Here is an 18,494-nt window from a genome sequence, read left to right as displayed (position 1 = left end):
GCTGTGTAGAGTTTGCCTGTGAAAGAATATGAGCCTGTCCATTATGTGAGCCAATTTATTGGTTAAATGTGATTAAAGCTCTTTTAATCAGAGGCTCTTTTTCTACATTTTATGTTGTGCTGGCAGTGGTGTGGTGGGTTCTAAAAAGTGGATAAGGTTTTTTTTAAAAAAATTTTATGATTGATTTATATCCATTATCGCTCTGATTATTTGTGGATAACTGAAATCACTCATTATTATACTGTTGTCCAATTTGCCAGCTTCACTAATTTCTGTAATCATTTCTTCATCTGTCCACTCATTCTGTCCTGGGGGACAGTAGTACAGTTCTACCTATATACTCCTTCCTTTCACACATGGAATTTCTATCCATAAGGATTCCAAGCAGCATGATATCTATGTCATGCAAATGTTTATTTTGTGTGATTCAATTCTCTCTTTAGCATATAGCGCTACCTCCTTTCAATTTGATCTACTCAGTGCGACATAATTTGCACCCTGGTAACATAGTGTCCTACTGACTGTCCTTTTTCCACCAGTCTCTGAGATGTCTGTTATATTTACCTCTTCATTTAGTGCTATATACTCTAACTCTCCTATTTATTTTTTAGACTCCTATCACACATTTCTTTCTATTTCTATGGTGTTGCACATCATGCAAAGTCTGGTATCTCTAGTTTGTTTGTGTCTGCATACTTTTTATGGTTCCCTATTTTTTTTATCAGGAGTCATGTTCTGCATCTATGGCTGAGGTGAAGGATTCTGGTAGCATGTAATGTCTGTAGAAATCAGTAACAGTCTAGCTTGCTCCAGTTTCCAAGCAGCAGATAAACTGGTGCTGTAGGGCACAGTGTAATATAGTCTTTTCATAGGTGGGTTAGGGCTATTATAGTCTGGTAAGTTTTGAGTGTCTTTTTGTAGGATTTTATGTTACATTGCAAAGCATCTTGCCTGTTAGAAAATTAAAAATGCACAAGGCTAATGGTCTCCACATCCTGTACAGTAGCGGTCTAAAACACGTGGCCCATGGGCCGCATGTGGCTCTCCAGGTGCTATTTTGCGGCCCGCAGTCTGGACGCGATGATCAACTGTAAAGCGGCGGCGGATCCTCGCGCATTTCTCTTCCCCCTTCCCTTGTAGAGCAGCAGCGTGTCTGGCCGGCTCAAGTCGATTGATCCGTACAAAGCCGCAGGTGGCAGCTCCTTGCGCTATCCACTCCTGCATTGGAAGCTTCTCTGATGTCACATCAGGGAGGCTTCTGACGCAGGCACGGATCTCGCGAGGAGCCGCCACCCGCGGCTTTGAACGGAACGATCGATTGGGAGCTGGCCAGACATGCTGCTGCTACACAAGGAAGGGAACCGAAGGGAAGGGGAAAGAGAAATGCTCTGCTGCATATGGAAAGGAGGACCCTAGGGAAATGCTGCTGCTGCTGCACAGGGAAAGGGAGAGGGAGGGAAGGGGGAAGAGAAATGCCTCTCCTGAACAGGAAAGGGGGGGAGGGAAATGCTGCTTCTGCTGCATAGGGAGAGGGAGGGAAGGGGAAGAGAAATGCCTCTCCTGCACAGGAAAGGGGGAAGGGAAATGCTGCTTTTGTTGCTGCTGCACCCAATTGGGGGAAGAGAAGGAAGGAAGGAGAAGGAAGACAAGGGAGAGGAGAGGAACAAGAGATGCCAAGTTCATGGGAGGGAGGGAAGGAAAGGAGATATCAGACCATAGAGGGGGAGAGAGAGATGCCAGGGCAAGGGGGGAGGGAAGGAGACAGATGCAAGACCAGGGAAAAGGAAAGAAGGAGGGAGGGAGAAAAGGAAGGAAAGATGTCAGACCATGGAAATAGGGATGGAAGAAGAGAGAGATAGAAGGAAAGGTAAAACATAGAAACGTAGATTTTGAAAAGAAAGCAGAAAAATTGAATATTAAGTTAATGCTAAAGATGGATGCAAGGCAGAAAGTGAAGACGGAGAGAAAAACAGTGAAAGGACAAGAAGGCCCTGGAAACAGTTAAAAGCACAGAAAAATAAAGTCACCAGCCAACAAAGGTAGGGAAAATGATTTTATTTTCAATATAGTGATTGAAATGTGTCAGTTTTGAGAAAGAAAAGATATTAAACTTTAAATGTGAGGGCTGCAGAAAAAATAGAGTACTTGGAGGGCCGCAGAAAAAACAGTTAATTTCTTATTAAAGAAATGACAATTTTGCATAAGGTAAAACTCTTTATAGTTTATATATCTTTCCTTTTAACTGTTAAAGGAAAGTTTTATAAACTATAAAGAGTTTTACCTCATGCAAAATTGTAATTTCTTTAATAAGATATTAACTATTTTTTCTGCGGCCCTCCAAGTACCTACAAATCCAAAATGTGGCCCCGCAAAGGGTTTGAGTTTGAGACCACTGCTGTATAGTCACCACACAAACAAAAATTCATCTGCATTAAACAAAGTGTTTGGAAGTAGAAGCATCATTTGCTGTTCCCGATGTGATAAATCATAGGTTGACTAGTTTTTGGGTGGTGAGTTGAAAGGTGGGAAAACTTCACTGTTGGGGAATACAGAGCTTGGAATACAGAACTAGAGCTTCAGGGTTTATATTGAGATCTGTTTGGTAAAGAATCCAAACTCCATGCCCACATGGCACCATTCATTCAAGAAATTCTTCTTAGTTGTAATGGTGGTTCAAATTGGTAGTTCAAATTGGCTGGTGGGAGAGAATTTTTATTTTTTTTTGTGCACAGAAAACTATGGTGTTTTGTTGCTAATTAAAAAGTAGGGGAAAAGGGAGTTATGATGTGCAGAAATGTCGCTTTAACTCCCCACTTCCCAGATACCTAGGTTGCCCCGTTGCCACTCCAAATATTTCTGTCTAGAGATGCTACTGGTTCCTGGTAACAGTCATATGACATTGATGGTACAGTAAATCTAAGTTCTTGGTTAGGTCTTAGAGGTCTCTGTGAATGATAGATCAATATATATTTCAGAAGATAAAATATTTCACAGCATGAATCCTGGTTAAAACACAGGGCTCTTTTTACAAAGGTGCGCTAGGGCCTTAACGTGGTAATTTTGTGCTTGCACTAAAAACCCTAGCACACCTTTGTAAAAGGAGCCCACAGTCAAAAGCACTTTTAATCCAGTACTAGCTTTACTAAGAAGTCAATGTAGCTGAGTTAACAATGGGGTGGCATGATCAAACCATCCTCCCTCTTTATTAATTTCATCGCAGCACTTCTCAGGTTTTAAACAAATCATTGCCACTTTTCTTACAATATTTTTGTTAATTCTGACTAAACAACTAACTTTGGTAACCAATAGAAATATATAATAGTTGGCCACATCAGTTTTTGTACAATGTGGAGCACCTATCAACTTTGCACATAATCGGGGCACTGTCCCATCCATCTAATTATTAAGGAAGCTTACAGTATCTTTTGAGAATGCATCTCTCTCTCATGCAGACTTTTAAACTAGGGCTACATTTCAACTAAAATTTTAATTGTGATTAAAAAGTAAGTCCCACCACCACTATAGCTCTTTGTGACTCTGGACAAGTAACTTCACTCTCCATTGCCAAGAGTTACAAGGAACTGCAGTAGGAAAAAATACTCAACATAGTTTTAATCACACAATTACAAATTTTAATTGAAATGCAAACCTAAAAAAATAAATAAATAAATAAAGAATTAAAAGTAATGAAGATAAGAAATACAAAATACAAATTGACAAATTACAAATTAAAGAATCTAAAACAGCATGCAGAATAGCTATAACAGCCTTACAGTTTTTACTGCCTACTTCAGAAAAGCAAACCTAATTTAACAGATATTCAAAAGACAACCATACTAAATAAATCTGTTTTTAAGAATCTTACCTTCTTTATCCATTGCAGGTCCACCCAACGTAAATTCAAAATCCATCACTTTTCCCGGACTGCTAAACAATGACATGGGTTTTGCTTTGGAAGTACCATAGTAGAGGGGGGACTGCTTTAATTTTTTCTTTGATCCATGCTCAATAATCAAATGAGAACAACTACAGAGGAAATAAAATGTAACAGCAAAGATGGAGATCCTAAAAACTTCAAATACCAGTCCTCATAAGTAGAGAATTTTTTGAAACCAACATGGAAGAAATCTCATTAAGGGCTTTATTTACTAAGCATTTTTCTCCCACTCAGTGGCGTACCTAGCATATGTAAAACACTTTCAATTGGTGACTACTATGGTTGTAGGACAATGTAGTAGTAAAATTTTGCAGAAACTATGTGAAACAGGTGCCAACTCTGAATTCACTCAAAAAGAAGGAAAAAGCCTCAGAAAAAGGCCCTCCCACCGCCACAAAGGTGGATATCAAGGTGGTTAGACGGTAACCTCACAGGCAAAACCTTCATTGAAATGAGTGTTTGAGCAGAGAAACTTATGCTTCACATATACAAAATTGTAGATAGAGGAAAAAACCACTTATCTTCAACTGATCGGCACACCGACGGAGGCCAGCGTTTCACCGACTAGCTGCATCAGGGTGTGACCCGACCGATCAGTCTTGAAAGAGCGGAAACAACCGCTTTGAAAGAGTCCATATGTGACACCCAGGGCCCATCATTTTTTTACACCCCCCTCATCATTCTGCATGGCCTTGGATTGGATCTCCCTTATCAAGGGGAAAGAAATGGAAAGTAGGACTGCTGTGGACTGCCGCTGGTTGTTTGAAGTGATGCAGCGGCTAGCTGTGAGTTTGCGTCTGATATTTCACTTTGAAATGAACGCCGCCACCATCTTGATGGTAAAAAAGTGGTCTGACGAGATGGTGGATGATAAACAGTGTAATTAAAAATCTTAATTATTTAAAAGCTTTAGATTAGGATATAAACTTATACTTGGTTCATTACAGGGATTATGCCTTAAAAAAAGCTTGTAGCGAAACATGTCGGCTGACTAATCCCTGCGGGTGTGACCACAAAGACTAAACAAAGCTAAGTGATAAAAAAATTAGCTTAAATGTATAAAAGTGTAAATTCTTAAAATATTTAAGATATTATATACCTTAAAGAAAGAACCGATGATGATAAGAGATGTCAAGCTTATTAAGGATATGAACTGCTTGAGCCTGGAGTAATGTCGCTGAGGTTCTTGTGGAATTACATGTGCTTGTAGAGGATGATATCTGGTATTAAGTTTATATACACATATCTAAGGAGAAATATCATTGAGTGCACCTCAAGCTAACAAAATATATGCTACACATAAGGGTAAATGACCTAAATATGTACACACTGGAGGAAAGGAGAGATTGACAGGATAAGACAAGTATTTAAATGTTTATGTTTATGGAAAGCTTCTATACCGCTACTAATGACCGGGGAGTCAATTCTGGGCAGTTTACATGAGCTTCTATATTACAATACAGAGTTAGTGTTTTTTTAGATGGTTTTCAATACAGACACATTTATACCATAAATCAATCATCCTATGTATATACACTTATAAAACTAGTACTGTGTACTATGTTCATACTAAATCCTACTTATTTGCACACATAATACTTGAATCATGTTCTGTGTTGTGTTCCTAATGGGGACTAGCCTATTGCCTCTATTTTGCTTTATTAGTTAAAGCAGTCTTTATTAATTCCTTTATTAGTTAAAGTAGTAGTTTCTTGAACTATCCGGTGTCTTTTTCTAGTTTTAATTCCTTCAGAAGGGAGTTCCACCACCTCGAAGCCATCACTGGAGAATATTCTTGTCCTAATGCTCCGAGAGATGAACAATTTTGTGTCAGCAACAAGATCTTGAATTTCATCCTGCTTTCAAATCGAGAGCCAGTGTAACTCTTTCAGTAGAGGGGTGGCACTCATCTGGCTCGATTTTCCCAGCAGAAATCTTGCTGCTGCCTTTTGTAGTATTTGAATCTGCCTGATCATGTACTTCGGCATAGAGAATGACACGGTGAAAAAATTCAGCACTGTTCTCATCCCCAAGATAACAATAGAAAACAATCCTGTGTCATCCTTTAGTGCAGGGGTGTCTAATGTCGGTCCTCGAGGGTCGCAGTCCAGTCGGATTTTCAGGATTTCCCCAATGAATATACATGAGGTCTATTTGCATGCACTGCTTTCATTGTATGCTAATAGATCTCATGCATATTCATTGGGGAAATTCTGAAAACCCGACTGGATTGCGGCCCTCGAGGACCGACATTGGACACCCCTGCTTTAGTGTCTATCTCAATCTCAGTCCTTCTACATCAGCATTCTTCAATGCAAGGCTTGAAGGTGAGTGGCTGTGCCCATTCATACTCTGATTCTTCCTTCTCTCCTTAAAGAATGACATGGAGATGGTTCCCAGCGGTTATATGCAGGGACAGCAACGGTGATGAATTTTGTCACTGTGTCATTCTATACCTCAGAACGCCCAGCAGGACAGCATTGCATTAGTCAAAGATTGAGAGTACCAGGGTTATTATTATGTTGGGAATTGCTTGATGGGCAAGGTAGGGTTTAAGTTATCTAACCGGTGCTGCTCCTTGTGACCGTGGGCAAGTCACTTAATTCTCCAGTGCCCATCGCTTTGAATGTCAGCTTTGAAATGCCAAAAACGACAAAAAGGGGGTATACAAGTCACTATTCCCTTTCCCTTCCCTAATCCAGTAGAGTTTGCCATAAGATTTTTCACGATGCATTTGATCTACTAGCATGGTTTCCATGCTCAGATGTTTTCTGAACCCTGATTGAGCCTGCTCTAGCTTTGATGAGTTTTCTAGGAAGTCCGATATTTGTTGGCAGGCTAGTTTGTCTATTAGTTTAGATATCCACGCTTGGTTGGAGGGATCTTCTGTGTCTGATTTCAAGAAAGCCTGGGATAGTCACGTAGGATCTCTTAGAGAGAGGGAAAAGATAATGGTTACTGTGGATGGGCAGACTGGATGGGCCATTTGGTCTTTATCTGCCATCATGTTTCTATGTCTTTTTCTTTACTCTTCAGGATGGACTTGATGACTGAGAGTTTCCATTTAAGTGGAACACGTCCGGACTGAAATGATTCATTGATAAGATTTGTGAGGTAGGAGATAGAGAATGACACGGTGGCAGTTACCCGCGGCTAGCCGCGAGTAACCCGCCGAAACGGGGAAAGAAAAATAGCAGTCGCTGCAGGGACGGGACAAGGCCATTCACCACCCCGTGGAGCGGTGAATGGTCTTGTCTCCACAGTGAGGCATCAAGGATCGCGCGGTCCCCGCAGCCCCTACCCGACCGATCGATCTTAGCCAGCTCCCTCCCTTCACCTCACCTTAGTTTGCAGGCTTTCTTTTTCAGCGATCCGCACACTATCAAAGAGCCATGCACGCGGGGCTGCTCAGTGTTCAATCTTCTGCTCTGACGCAACCGGAAACAGGAAGTTGCAGCAGAGCAGAAGATTGAACATTGAGCAGCTGTGCGTGCAGGTCTATTTGCAGGTCGCTGAAAAAGAAAGCCTGCAAACTAAGGTGAGGTGAAGGGAGGGAGCTGGCTAAACGCTACCATCGATCAGGCGGGCGGGAAGGGACTGCGGGGACTGCGCGATTGCGTGTGTTCCCAGCTCACATTTTTTCTTTGTGTTTCTCTGTGATCACAGGAAGTGCTTGCAACTTTAAAAAGCAGAATGGGAAGTAACAGCTCTATGTATATGTACGAAGAAAACAAAAATCCTAGTATACATCTGCCCTTGAAGCACAATGTTGTTCTGTGCATAAAAATTAGCTTCACAAAAATTTTATGTGTGAAAAAAATTTTGTGAGGCTAATATTTACATACAGAACAGCATTCTAGTTCATGTGTAGGTGTGTGCTGGCACTTTTATTATTATTCTGATTTTTTGGACATGAACGCAATTACTGCAGAACTACTCATCCGTAGTTGCTAAACGATTTGGGGAATTAAGACAGCTTAGAGCAGGTGTCTCAAAGTCCCTCCTTGAGGACCGCAATTTAGCCAGGTTTTCAGAATATCCCCAATGAATATGCATGAAATCTATGTGCATGCACTGCTTCAATGCATATTCATTGAGGAACTCCTGAAAACCTGACTGGATTGCGGCCCTCAAGGAGGGACTTTGAGATCCCTGGCTTAGAGTTATTCAAAATGGGAGTGAAAGGGAAAAGGATTCTGGGCCAAAGGGATGAAGACGGAAAGAAAAACCCACAGCAGGAAAGAAAGGGGAGGACAGGCAGGTGAGCCAAATGCTGGAAGCAGGGGGGGGGAAGAAAGAGGGAAAGAAGCTAGATGGGGTTGAAAAGAAGAGACACACTGGTATGGAAGAGGAAGATAGGAGAAATCTGGACACAGGAAGGTAACAGAAAGAGGGGAAATTATGTGCATGGAGCATAGGGACAGAGACATAAAGGGGACATGCCATGGGGATGGTATATGGACACAGGGAGGGGGGCAATGGCAGATACATAGGGGAGATATTAGAAATGGGGAAAATAGGAGCACAGAAGCGAGATGGTTTGTGGGGATGGGACAGGGACCGAGCTCGCAGGCTCCAGTGGCTTGCACAAATTACATTGTAACGTGCCACGAAAATAAGAGGGAGGAAGGTAGATAGATAGGCCATGCGAGAGGAGCTGAAGGGTGGTAGAAAGGAACAGATGGTAAAGGAGGGAGGGAAGGGTGGTGGTGGAAAGGAATAGAACAGACATTGAAGGAGAGTGGAGAGGAACAGACCCTGAAGGGAAATGTGGAAGACAGAGTGGGGAGAAGATGCTGGAAGGGAAGAAGACAGATGCCAGACTATGGGGGAGAGGAGGGAAGAAGATGGATGCTAGACCAATTGGGGGGGGGTTAAGGGAGAGGCACAGTAACAGCAAATGGAAGACACAGAGAGAAGACACACAGTGGATGGAAAGAATTGAATGAGAAGAACAAAAATAGAAAAAAAAAATTATATTTATTTATTTATTTTTTGCTTTAGGATAAAGTAGTATATTAATTGTGTTGATAAAAATTTATAAACAAAGCCCTGCCAGCTGAACATCTCTTTCTCTAGTTCAGCAGCAGGAACTTTGATTTATAAGAAAGGAATAAGCTAAATATTACAGTACTAAGGCTTATATGGATGCTGCGGGGACGGTGACGGGGCAGTGAATGGGATGGCAGTGGCGGTGACGGGGCAGTGAAAGGGATGGCGGTGACGGTGATGGGGCGGTGAAGGGAACGGCGGTGATAGGGCGGTGCAGAGGATGGTGGGCCGGGGACGGGGCGGTGACGGGGACATATTTTCCCCCGTGTCATTCTCTAGTAGGAGAGTCTGGGGCCTTTGAGCTCTCTCATCAGGTGGCATTTGTCAATAGATGGTGGGCCCAGTTTCACTTTTCTCTGAAGTTTCTTCACGTGGATCTCTCCGACATGTTCAAAATTTTCCATTGTGTCTTCCATGTCCCCTGTCTCTTTGTCTATTAATATTTTATTATTTAGGCCATTGCCTTTCTGTAGCGTCATTATTTTCTCTGTGAATAAGTTGCTAAAATTCTTTACTTGTTAGGGAACATTTGTTGGTGATCTCATTCAATTTTTCCCCCCAACAAACCATATACTACCTGGTATAGGGTTTTTGTAGAGTTTCTGGCTTCAAGGATCTTTTTTGAGTGGAATTCTCTCTTTTCTTAGCTTCTTGATGTAAATTCTGTTGATTCTAAGCCAGGTTTTTCTGGCTTCTTCATCTTCGTATGATTTCTTCCATTTCCTTTCAAGTTTTCTTTTCTCTCTTTTTAACTTCTTGATTTCATCTGAAGGGGTGAACCCATTTTTTTCTTTTGTTTAATGGGGCTACCTCCTCTAGACTACAGTCCAATGCCTCATTCCATAGTCTCACCCATTCTGTAAGGTTTCTGATCTTGGGTTTTACTTCTCTGAGGTGTGTCTCCAATCTGTTTTTGAATTTGATGCTGTCTATGAATCTTCTCCCTATTTTTGGTCTCATTCCAGAGGGTTTTTTTTTTTTAATTGTTTACTACTTTCTGGTTGTCTTATTTTGAAGCATACTAAGTGGTGGTCTCTGTCCATAACACTTTCACAGAGGTGGAATTGCATTTCCCTATATCTTCCTCTCTGCTAAACAGTACATTTAATCTGTGTCCTTTAGTGCGGGGTTTTCTCCTTCATTGTTTGGTGTAGCCCTAGACCTTCCAGTTGTTGGACTATTTGTTGGGCTTTTTGGTATGCAGGGTCATCTACATGTAAATTAAAATCACTGCATACTCAGAATGAGGAGAATTTTAGGTTGACTTCTGCGATGAGGTTCACGATGTTTTGCCTCTCTTCTGTATCTTGGTCGGGGATGACATATAACACCATTATGTTTATGTTTCCTACTCTAAGTAGGCATTCTGCTCTTGTTTGCTGGGTAGTGTTCATTTGTTGGACTCCCAGGTTGAATTTGTGTATTACTGCTACCCCACTACCCCCACTCTTACCTATTCTATTTTGGAGAATGTAGTAGTCTGGTGGGCACACTTTGCTTATGACGACCCCACTGTTGTCTGTCAGCCAGGATTCTATTACCTCTAGAAAGTACAGCGAATGTTCCTCTATTAAGTCTGCGATTTCCCTTCTTATTCATGGATCTTGTATTTAGTAGGCCTCCTCTCCACGGTGTATTTTGTTTTTGTGCTTGTTGATTGATGTGCGTTGGTTGTATTGTTTTTCTTTCTGTGTATCCCTTTGTTGCCAGCCTTCTCCCTGTTGCTGTTGATCTTATAGAGCCCTTTCCAAAGCAAATTATTGGATTGAGGAATGACCCTGTGTACCCTTCTTATGCTTATAAGCTCTAGGTGTATTTTGTTTTGTGCTTGCTGGTTGGTGTGTGTTGGTTGTATAAACTGACAACAGACAGAATTTTTAAAGAAGACAAAATGCTCGAGAATAATAAGTCACAGCATAGGACTCCAGAGGGGGTTGGCTCACGTTAAAGATGGTGAAGACAAAAATGGAAATCAAAATTGTGATGGATAGCCCCAGAGGATTCCCAGTAGCAAAATATATACATACAGTGGTAGTGGCAACCACAATCATCATATCACACCACTACAAGGCTTCCAAAAAAAGCTGAGATGACCTGCATGAAGGGGCCAGATTTGAACTCCTACATTAGTAAGCATAGAGAGGCCAAAGGTTTTGCAACCACCATGCTAACATTTGTGGCTGTTTAAATTATTAAAAACATATTTTATAGATAAAGACTTGGGTGTTGGTTTAAGAATTGGTCTTAAATGAAAACGGAAGATGGCAAAGCATGAAATAGCTTATCAATGGAGGTAGATATGCTCACCACTCTAAGGGATTTGGGGGAAGCTTGGGATAGATAAGGAGGGCAGCTGTTGGGAAATGGTTGAATTTAGGAAAAAAAATATGGGAAAGAAGGAAGCTGCTGTAGGATTGCATATGTAAATTTGTATGTGAATCTATGCAAAGCAGACCAATGACAACTATGCAGACAATATGAGCAATTTTGATTTTGTCTGCAAACACTTATTACATTACTATGGTTCAAATGTGTGGCAGAGCACATCAGGAGATGCCAAGACAATATTCTGAATCCACTACCTATTAATTTCCAGCAAAAGAGCGCTTATCAGGGTATTATAGAAGTGTGGAGTTCAATTAAATACAGTCATTGCCCCACTATGTAACTCAATTTACTAGAGAAAAATGTAGCAATGAGAAATAAATCTATGTTCAATTCATAGTTTCTGCCTGCAGTAACTTAATATATGCTGCAGTCCTTTAATAAGTTTAGTAGGACTCTGAAATTGTGTTCAGATATGTAACTTTTGGGAAAACAAACAACACTTACGCATGATGCCCATTTATAATGGCATAATCATCAGCTGTCCATCCTTTGTCATCTTTGATGGAGAGATCAGCATTAAACTGAAGCAATAGTTTCACCAGGCTAATTTGACCATTACTGGCAGCAACCATGAGGGATGTCCTGCATCAAAGCATATAGATAAATGATCATAATCATTGAAAACTGATCCAAAACATATCCTTTTAAAAATATCTCCATGCCAAAGCAAAAAGGAACTGTAAGTAGATAACTCTACAAGATACCCATGAAAGAAACTAGGTTGCTACAATAACCCCTTGAGACGTGGAATCTTTGATGAGCTAGTCGTTGAGGTAGGGAAACACCTGAAGACCATGATTCCTTAGGGCTGCTGCTACCATTACCAGGCATTTGGTGAACACTCTGGGAGACGAGGCCAGGCCGAATGGTAGTACTCTGTATTGATAATGCAGATTCCCCACCCGAAATCTGAGGTACTGACGGGAGGCCGGGTGAATGGGGATATGAGTGTAGGCCTCCTTGAGATCCAGAGAGCATAACCAGTCGTTCTGCTCGAGAAGGGGATAAAGGGATGCCAGGGACAACATTTGAAACTTTTCTTTGACTAGAAATTTGTTGAGAGCCTTGAGATCCAGAATGGGTCGCAGATCGCCCGTCTTCTTCGGAACAAGGAAGTAACGGGAGTAAAACCCCCTGTTCTGCTGGTCCAAAGGAACTGGTTTGATGGCATGGAGACAAAGCAGAGCTTGAGCTTCCTGAAGAAGAAGGGCGGTCTGGGGAGGATTGGAAGGATACTCTCTTGGAGGAAGCTCTGGTGGAACCTGAGTGAAATGAATAGAGTATCCTTCCCTGATGATGATAGCACCCAGAGGTCGGAGGTAATTAACGTCCATCGGTGGTAAAAATGATGGAGACGGCCTCCTATGGGGGGAAAAGGAGACAGAGTCAGAACGGTGGAGGTTATGCTCTGTTGTAAACACTCAAAAAGGCTGAGAAGCCTTAGGTGTAGCAGAAGGTTGAGGTTTCTGTTGCTTCTGAGGTTGCTATTTCTTCAGACAATTTTTTGGTGACAGCCTGGATAGATTCATCAAAGAGGTCATTGCCCTCACAAGGAATATTAGCTAAGCGGTCTTGAAGACCATGTCAATGGTGCGAAGCCAGGCATGACGACGCATAGCTACAGAGCAAGCAGCTGCTCGGGCAGACAACTCAAAGGCATCATAAGATGACTGGAGGAGATGCAAACGGAGTTGAGATAAAGAAGCAAGGACTTCTTGAAATTCAAAGTGCATTTGAGTATTCAAATAATTCAAGAACTTTGGTAGTAAAGAAATAAGGAACTCAAAATATGTGATGAATTGAAAATTGTAGTTGAGGACTTTAGAGGACATCATAGCATTTTGATAGATGCGACGTCCGAATTTGTCCATAGTTCTCCCTTCCCTTCCAGGAGGGATGGTGGCATAAACCTTGGAAGGATGAGATAACTGAGTTGTCAAATCCTTTGCGATGCACAGTTTTATACCTAGAGTCCAATTTTCTTGGAACAGCTGGTATAGAAAAAGGTGTTTCCATGCATCGACCAAAAGTCTGATTCAAAAGCTTATGAAGTGGAAGCTTTAGAGACTCTGCCAGAGGTTGAGGAAGATGCATGACTTCGAGATACTCCTTAGAGTATTTAGAGCCAGTATCTAATTGAAGGTCCAAGTCTACAGCCATCTGACGAAGGAAAGATGAGAAAGATAGCTGATCCGCCAATGCTTTGCCTCGAGAAGGACTCGAGGACATCGAGGCAGCTTGGGTCAAAGATGAAGCCTCGGCAGGAAAAAAGGCATCAAAGGAACATGGTGACTTGGATGAGGCAATCGAAATCGGGATATCCTCGAGGTCCGGCATTGGAGACCTCGAACGAGGAGTCGGTGGTCTAGTCAAAGTTGAGGTAGATCGAGGCTTAGTTGAAGAAGGTCGTTCTTTAGAAGAACAACTATGCCTCGATGAAGGCCACGATCGTCGGTGAGAGCTGTGCCTGGAAGCAGATCTCGAGGATCGAGGAGACTTCGCCTCGGAGATGGAAGCAGCCGATGCTATCAAAGAATGGGTAAGACTGGAGACTGTAGATCGAAGATCCAGAGGCTTGATGGAGGAACCTCGATGCACTCCCAAAGACTCTGCTCTTTGGATAGAGTGTGAGGAGTCCTGCCGAGGCACTCGAAAAGAATCTGCTCCTTGCTTCACGTGCTTGGATAACAGACCAGACACTCGCAGAGATTCTGCTCCCTGCAAAGAGTGTGTAAGCTCAGACTGAGGCAAAGGAAGCAGCTTGACCTCGCGGGAGTCTGCTGAATGCCCAGGCTGGATAAGAGGAAGCAGTTTTGGGTCCTATGTTTGTAAGGAACTGAATAAACTGCTTCTCTAACATGGTCTGAAAAGAAACCAGCAAGGATGGATCTGCGTCTGAAACCGGACCACCTGCTTTGGCAGGAGGTTCCTTCGAGGTAGTGTGAGTGTGCTTCGATCTGGGAGTCTTAGGCACTTTAATCATTACCGGTGACTACTGAGCTATCTGACCTGAGGAAACAGGGGAAGATACAGCAGATGTCGTCGAAGAAAGAGCCGCTGCAAACGACGAAGGGCTGATGAGGCTCGAGGTGGAAGCAGTAGAAGCAGGAGGAACCTCGGTAGGAGTCGAGGTGGAGGACGGCTTCGAAATCGAGGGATAATTAGAAGATTCCATCTCGGGGGGGGGGGGGGAGGGGGTGTCACGTGATGTGGTTTGCCTAGCCAGACGTGTATTCGTGGAGCTCCACTCACCCTCTTTAAAACCTGACGAATTTCTCTGCTTTTCCTTGCTCCGTTTTGCTATATCGAGTGCGCAGTGGCAGATTATCTGGGCAGCAAGCTTTTTCAGCAGAACAGGGCATTTTTGCACGGAATGCCAACTAAGACACAGCGGGGACTCCGGGACCACCAGAAATCACCGTTGGTCAAAATGGCGGCGGCCCTTACCTCCTTCACGATACCGGCTGGAGAATGGATTCAGGAGATCACTAAATCAGTCACAGCGGCGCTGGCAGATAGTTTGAACAAACTGCAGTCGGCTGTGGACGAGCTAAATGAAAAGTTTGACTTCCAGGGCTGTTGGCTTACGGAAGCTGAACAGCGCATATCGGCGCAGGAAGATAACAGCGACGGCATGGCGGCGCAGATTCTTGCCCTACAGAAGGAGACGCAGACTTTGCAAGAGCGGGTGGAGGAACAGGAAAACCGCAACCGTCGTAATAATCTGCGTCTCGTCAGCTTACCAGAATCTGTTAAGGATGCGGACTTGTATTGCATATTCAGTCGCTGGCTGCTGGAGACCTTGGGCCTTTCCTCCACTGAGACCAACTATGGCTACGAGCGGGCGCACCATGTGGGTGCTCGTCAGGCAGCAGATCAGTGTCCCAGGATCGCTACAGCCCGTTTCTGTTCCTGGAAGGAAAAGGAACAGCTGCTGCGGGCCTACCGCAAAGTTCCCTCTTTGGACTACGAGGGCCGTAAGATCTTGCTGTTCAACGACTACTCGGTGAGGGTAGTGGCACAGCGCAAGTTGATGTCACTGTTTTGCACTGAGCTGCACCGCAAGGGGATCTCTTTCGCTTTGGTATTCCTTGCTAAGCTCCGGGTTTGGCATGAGGGGACGACTACCCTGCTGCACTCAGCTGAGGATGTGCGGGCCTATATAGACCGGTTGAACTGTGCATGGGCGGTGCGGGTGTGTGTTTCTGGAGCCGGATGACTGGACTGCTTACTCTAGCAGGACTTAACCATGGGGGACTTTCTCTGGGGTTTGGAGCATCTCGGTTTCTGGATGGGAGAGCTGGGCCTGAGAATTCTGCTATGGGGGCCGATGGACCAGCTACTGGCCGGGCAATGGACTGTTTTGTGTATGGACATGTGGCCCGTGCCTTGGTTTTTGGCCAGGGTGGTGCCCGTTTTTTGGACTCCTTGGCGGTTCCGGTCTCCCCCCCATATTAGCTACCCCAGGGGTGCTCTCCTCTATTGCACCCAGTGATCAGTTTTGGGAGTCTGCCTTCAGTCTGGACTGCCTTGAGTACTTCAGGGTCCTAGTTAATGTATCTGGATGTGAGCCCTGGGTAGAGCTTGGGGGTTCCGTGTGTTGAGGGCTTTGGACTGTGCCTTATGCTTTGTTTAACAGTTTACAGGTTGTTGCTCTGCATTTTTCTTGGTTGTTTTGCTTCTGCTTTGGGTACTTTTACTGCATACTTTGTCAGTTTCCTTTTTCTCTCTCATTTTTGTTTTCTGACAGTTTCTGTAGATTCTGCAGAGGGTCTGGTGGGGGGAGGGGGTGGGGGGTCTGTATGGCTGGCATTGGGGGTATCCGAAGGGATAGGGTTGCAGTGTGGTTTTTGAACCGGGAGGGTGGGTGGGGGTAGGTAGGCGTGGTGTGCCTGTGGGGACGTCAGGGAGTGTATGTATGCAGGGGGCGGGGATGGGTGGGGGTGGTTCTGGTTGTATGTAGTGCTGTGTGGGGGGGTACAGGGGTGGTGGGGGGTTTCTGGACAGGAGTGCGACTGAGGGAACTGCTGTTTTTCTGTTTGCTTTTCACACCTTATCTCCTGGTCCTAGGCCTAGCTGGGGGCTCGGGCGCCAGTTTGTTTTGCTTGGCTCGCCCTTTGGGCGCTCTGGTGCTTCTTCTTGTTGGGTAGCTATGGTTAATCTGACTGTGGCTACATTTAATGTGGATGGTATCCACTCACCTGTGAAACGTAAGAAGATACTTACCTGGCTTGAACAGCACCATATAGATATTGCCTACTTGCAGGAGACTCACCTTACTGCCTCTGAACATGAGAAGCTGCGCAGAGAATGGGTGGGGGAAGTGGGTTATTCGGCCTACAATGGCAGGCAACACGGGGTCGCCATTTTAGTACATAAACAATTGCCCCTTACTATTCATAAGATAATTCAGGATAGAGAGGGCTGCTATGTTCTTCTATTGGGGGAGCTATGGGGATCTCATTTCCTTTTTTGTAATCTCTATGCCCCTAACATTTATAGTCACAAATTTTATTCCGGGCTCTTGGGTATTCTGACGCAATATCCTATGTACCAGCTGGTCGTCGGTGGAGATTTTAATATCACGGCTGACCCTACTGTGGATTGTTCTCCTGCCAAGCCGCGGCCTCGCAATCACAATCAGCGGGGGGTGAACTTTCTCTTTGGTCCTTTGGGGTTGGTAGATGCTTGGAGAATGCTGCATCCTTTTGATCGAGAATATACGTTTTTTTCTCATCCCCATACCATGTACTCCCGTCTGGATTATATTTTGGTGTCATCCTCCCTCTTTTCCAGGGTTGACACAGTCACCATTGAGGACTCGTCGCTTTCCGATCACACGGCAGTGACACTCACGTTGGGAGTCACGGATAGACCTGGGGAGGGCTCTTGGCGCTTTCCCGCGGCATTATATGGTAATAAGGACTTTCACATTTATCTCAGAGCTAAATGGCTTGAGTTCGACTCCGACAATCGTGCGTCGGGAGTGGATCCGGAAATTTATTGGGAGGCTTCTAAGGCGGTCATGCGTGGGCATATTATTCAGTATACTTCTGCTAAGCAGCGGCAGCAGGGAGAGGCGCTCATGACCCTATCGGGGCAGCTGGCCACTTTACGGAAGCGCCATTACAATAGCTTGGATGCGGCTGAACTACAGCAACTTAAGTCTCTTCGTCGTCAAATCAGTGATATCCTTGATCAGAGGGCCCGGCAAAACATCTATTATCAGAAGTTTAGGCTCTATCAGTGGGGGAGCAAGGCGGGCAAGCTTCTTGCGAATTTGGTCCGTCCTTTCCGGAAGAAACAGCTTATCCGATTAGTGCGTAATAAGAAGGGAGCGTGTTTTACTCAAGAGTCTCATATCCAAGATCAATTTGTGGAGTTTTATCGGTCGCTATATGCGCGGAGAGATTTTACCAAAGCGGAGCGGATAGTTTTTCCAAGGATATTACCCTGCCGCGGCTTTCGGAGTCTCAGGTGGAACAGTTGAATGTGCCTATCTTGGCTGAAGAGATTCACCTGGGGATCAAAAAATTGCACCTCGCTATATCACCTTGCCCCGATGGCTTTGGACCGGAGTATTACAAACTTTTAACTGATCTCTTGGTTCAGCCCTTGGTGGATTTTTTCCATCACTTATACCTTAGTAAGACGGGCCCTCAGAGCAACCTGGTCCATATCACTTTGCTTCCTAAGCCGGGGAATGACCCTACCCAGGTTAGTTCTTATAGACAGATCTCCTTATTGAATCAAGATGTCAAGTTACTGGCTTCACTCTTAGCAGCTAGGTTAAATTTGTTTTTACCGCAGCTTATTGGTGAGGACCAGGTGGGGTTTGTTCTGCACCGCTATGCTTCTATGAACCTGCTTAAGGCGTTGTCGGCGATGCATGATCACAAGGGGAACGGCGGCACTTGCGATTGTTGGTCTTGATATGGAGAAGGCCTTCGACAGCATATCCTGGCAATATTTATTTTGGGTGCTTCCGGAGTATGGTGTGACGGGGAGCTTTGTGCATTGGATTGAGGGGGATTTACATCCACCAACAGGCTCGTCTTATTATCAATGGCGGACTTTCGCCCTCCTTTGATTTATGTCGGGGGACTCGTCAGGGGTG

The 18,494-nt window shown here is 44.1% G+C and overlaps 1 protein-coding gene across 1 annotated transcript in view; it reads right to left on the bottom strand.

The window, feature by feature from the left end:
• Window positions 1-18,494, bottom strand: part of ANKRD26 (ankyrin repeat domain 26) — a 307,904-nt gene that overhangs the window by 266,290 nt on the left and 23,120 nt on the right. The window contains exons 5-6 of the mRNA XM_033958897.1: window positions 11,822-11,959; window positions 3,866-4,026 (exon numbers count right to left, since the gene is read on the bottom strand). Of these exons, the coding sequence (XP_033814788.1) occupies window positions 3,866-4,026; window positions 11,822-11,959 (299 nt within the window). The remainder of the gene's footprint in view (window positions 1-3,865; window positions 4,027-11,821; window positions 11,960-18,494) is intronic.

Source organism: Geotrypetes seraphini, chromosome 9 (genome assembly GCF_902459505.1).
Source record: "Geotrypetes seraphini chromosome 9, aGeoSer1.1, whole genome shotgun sequence".
Taxonomy (NCBI): Eukaryota; Metazoa; Chordata; class Amphibia; order Gymnophiona; family Dermophiidae; genus Geotrypetes; species Geotrypetes seraphini.
This window is presented reverse-complemented; position numbering and strand designations above follow the sequence as displayed.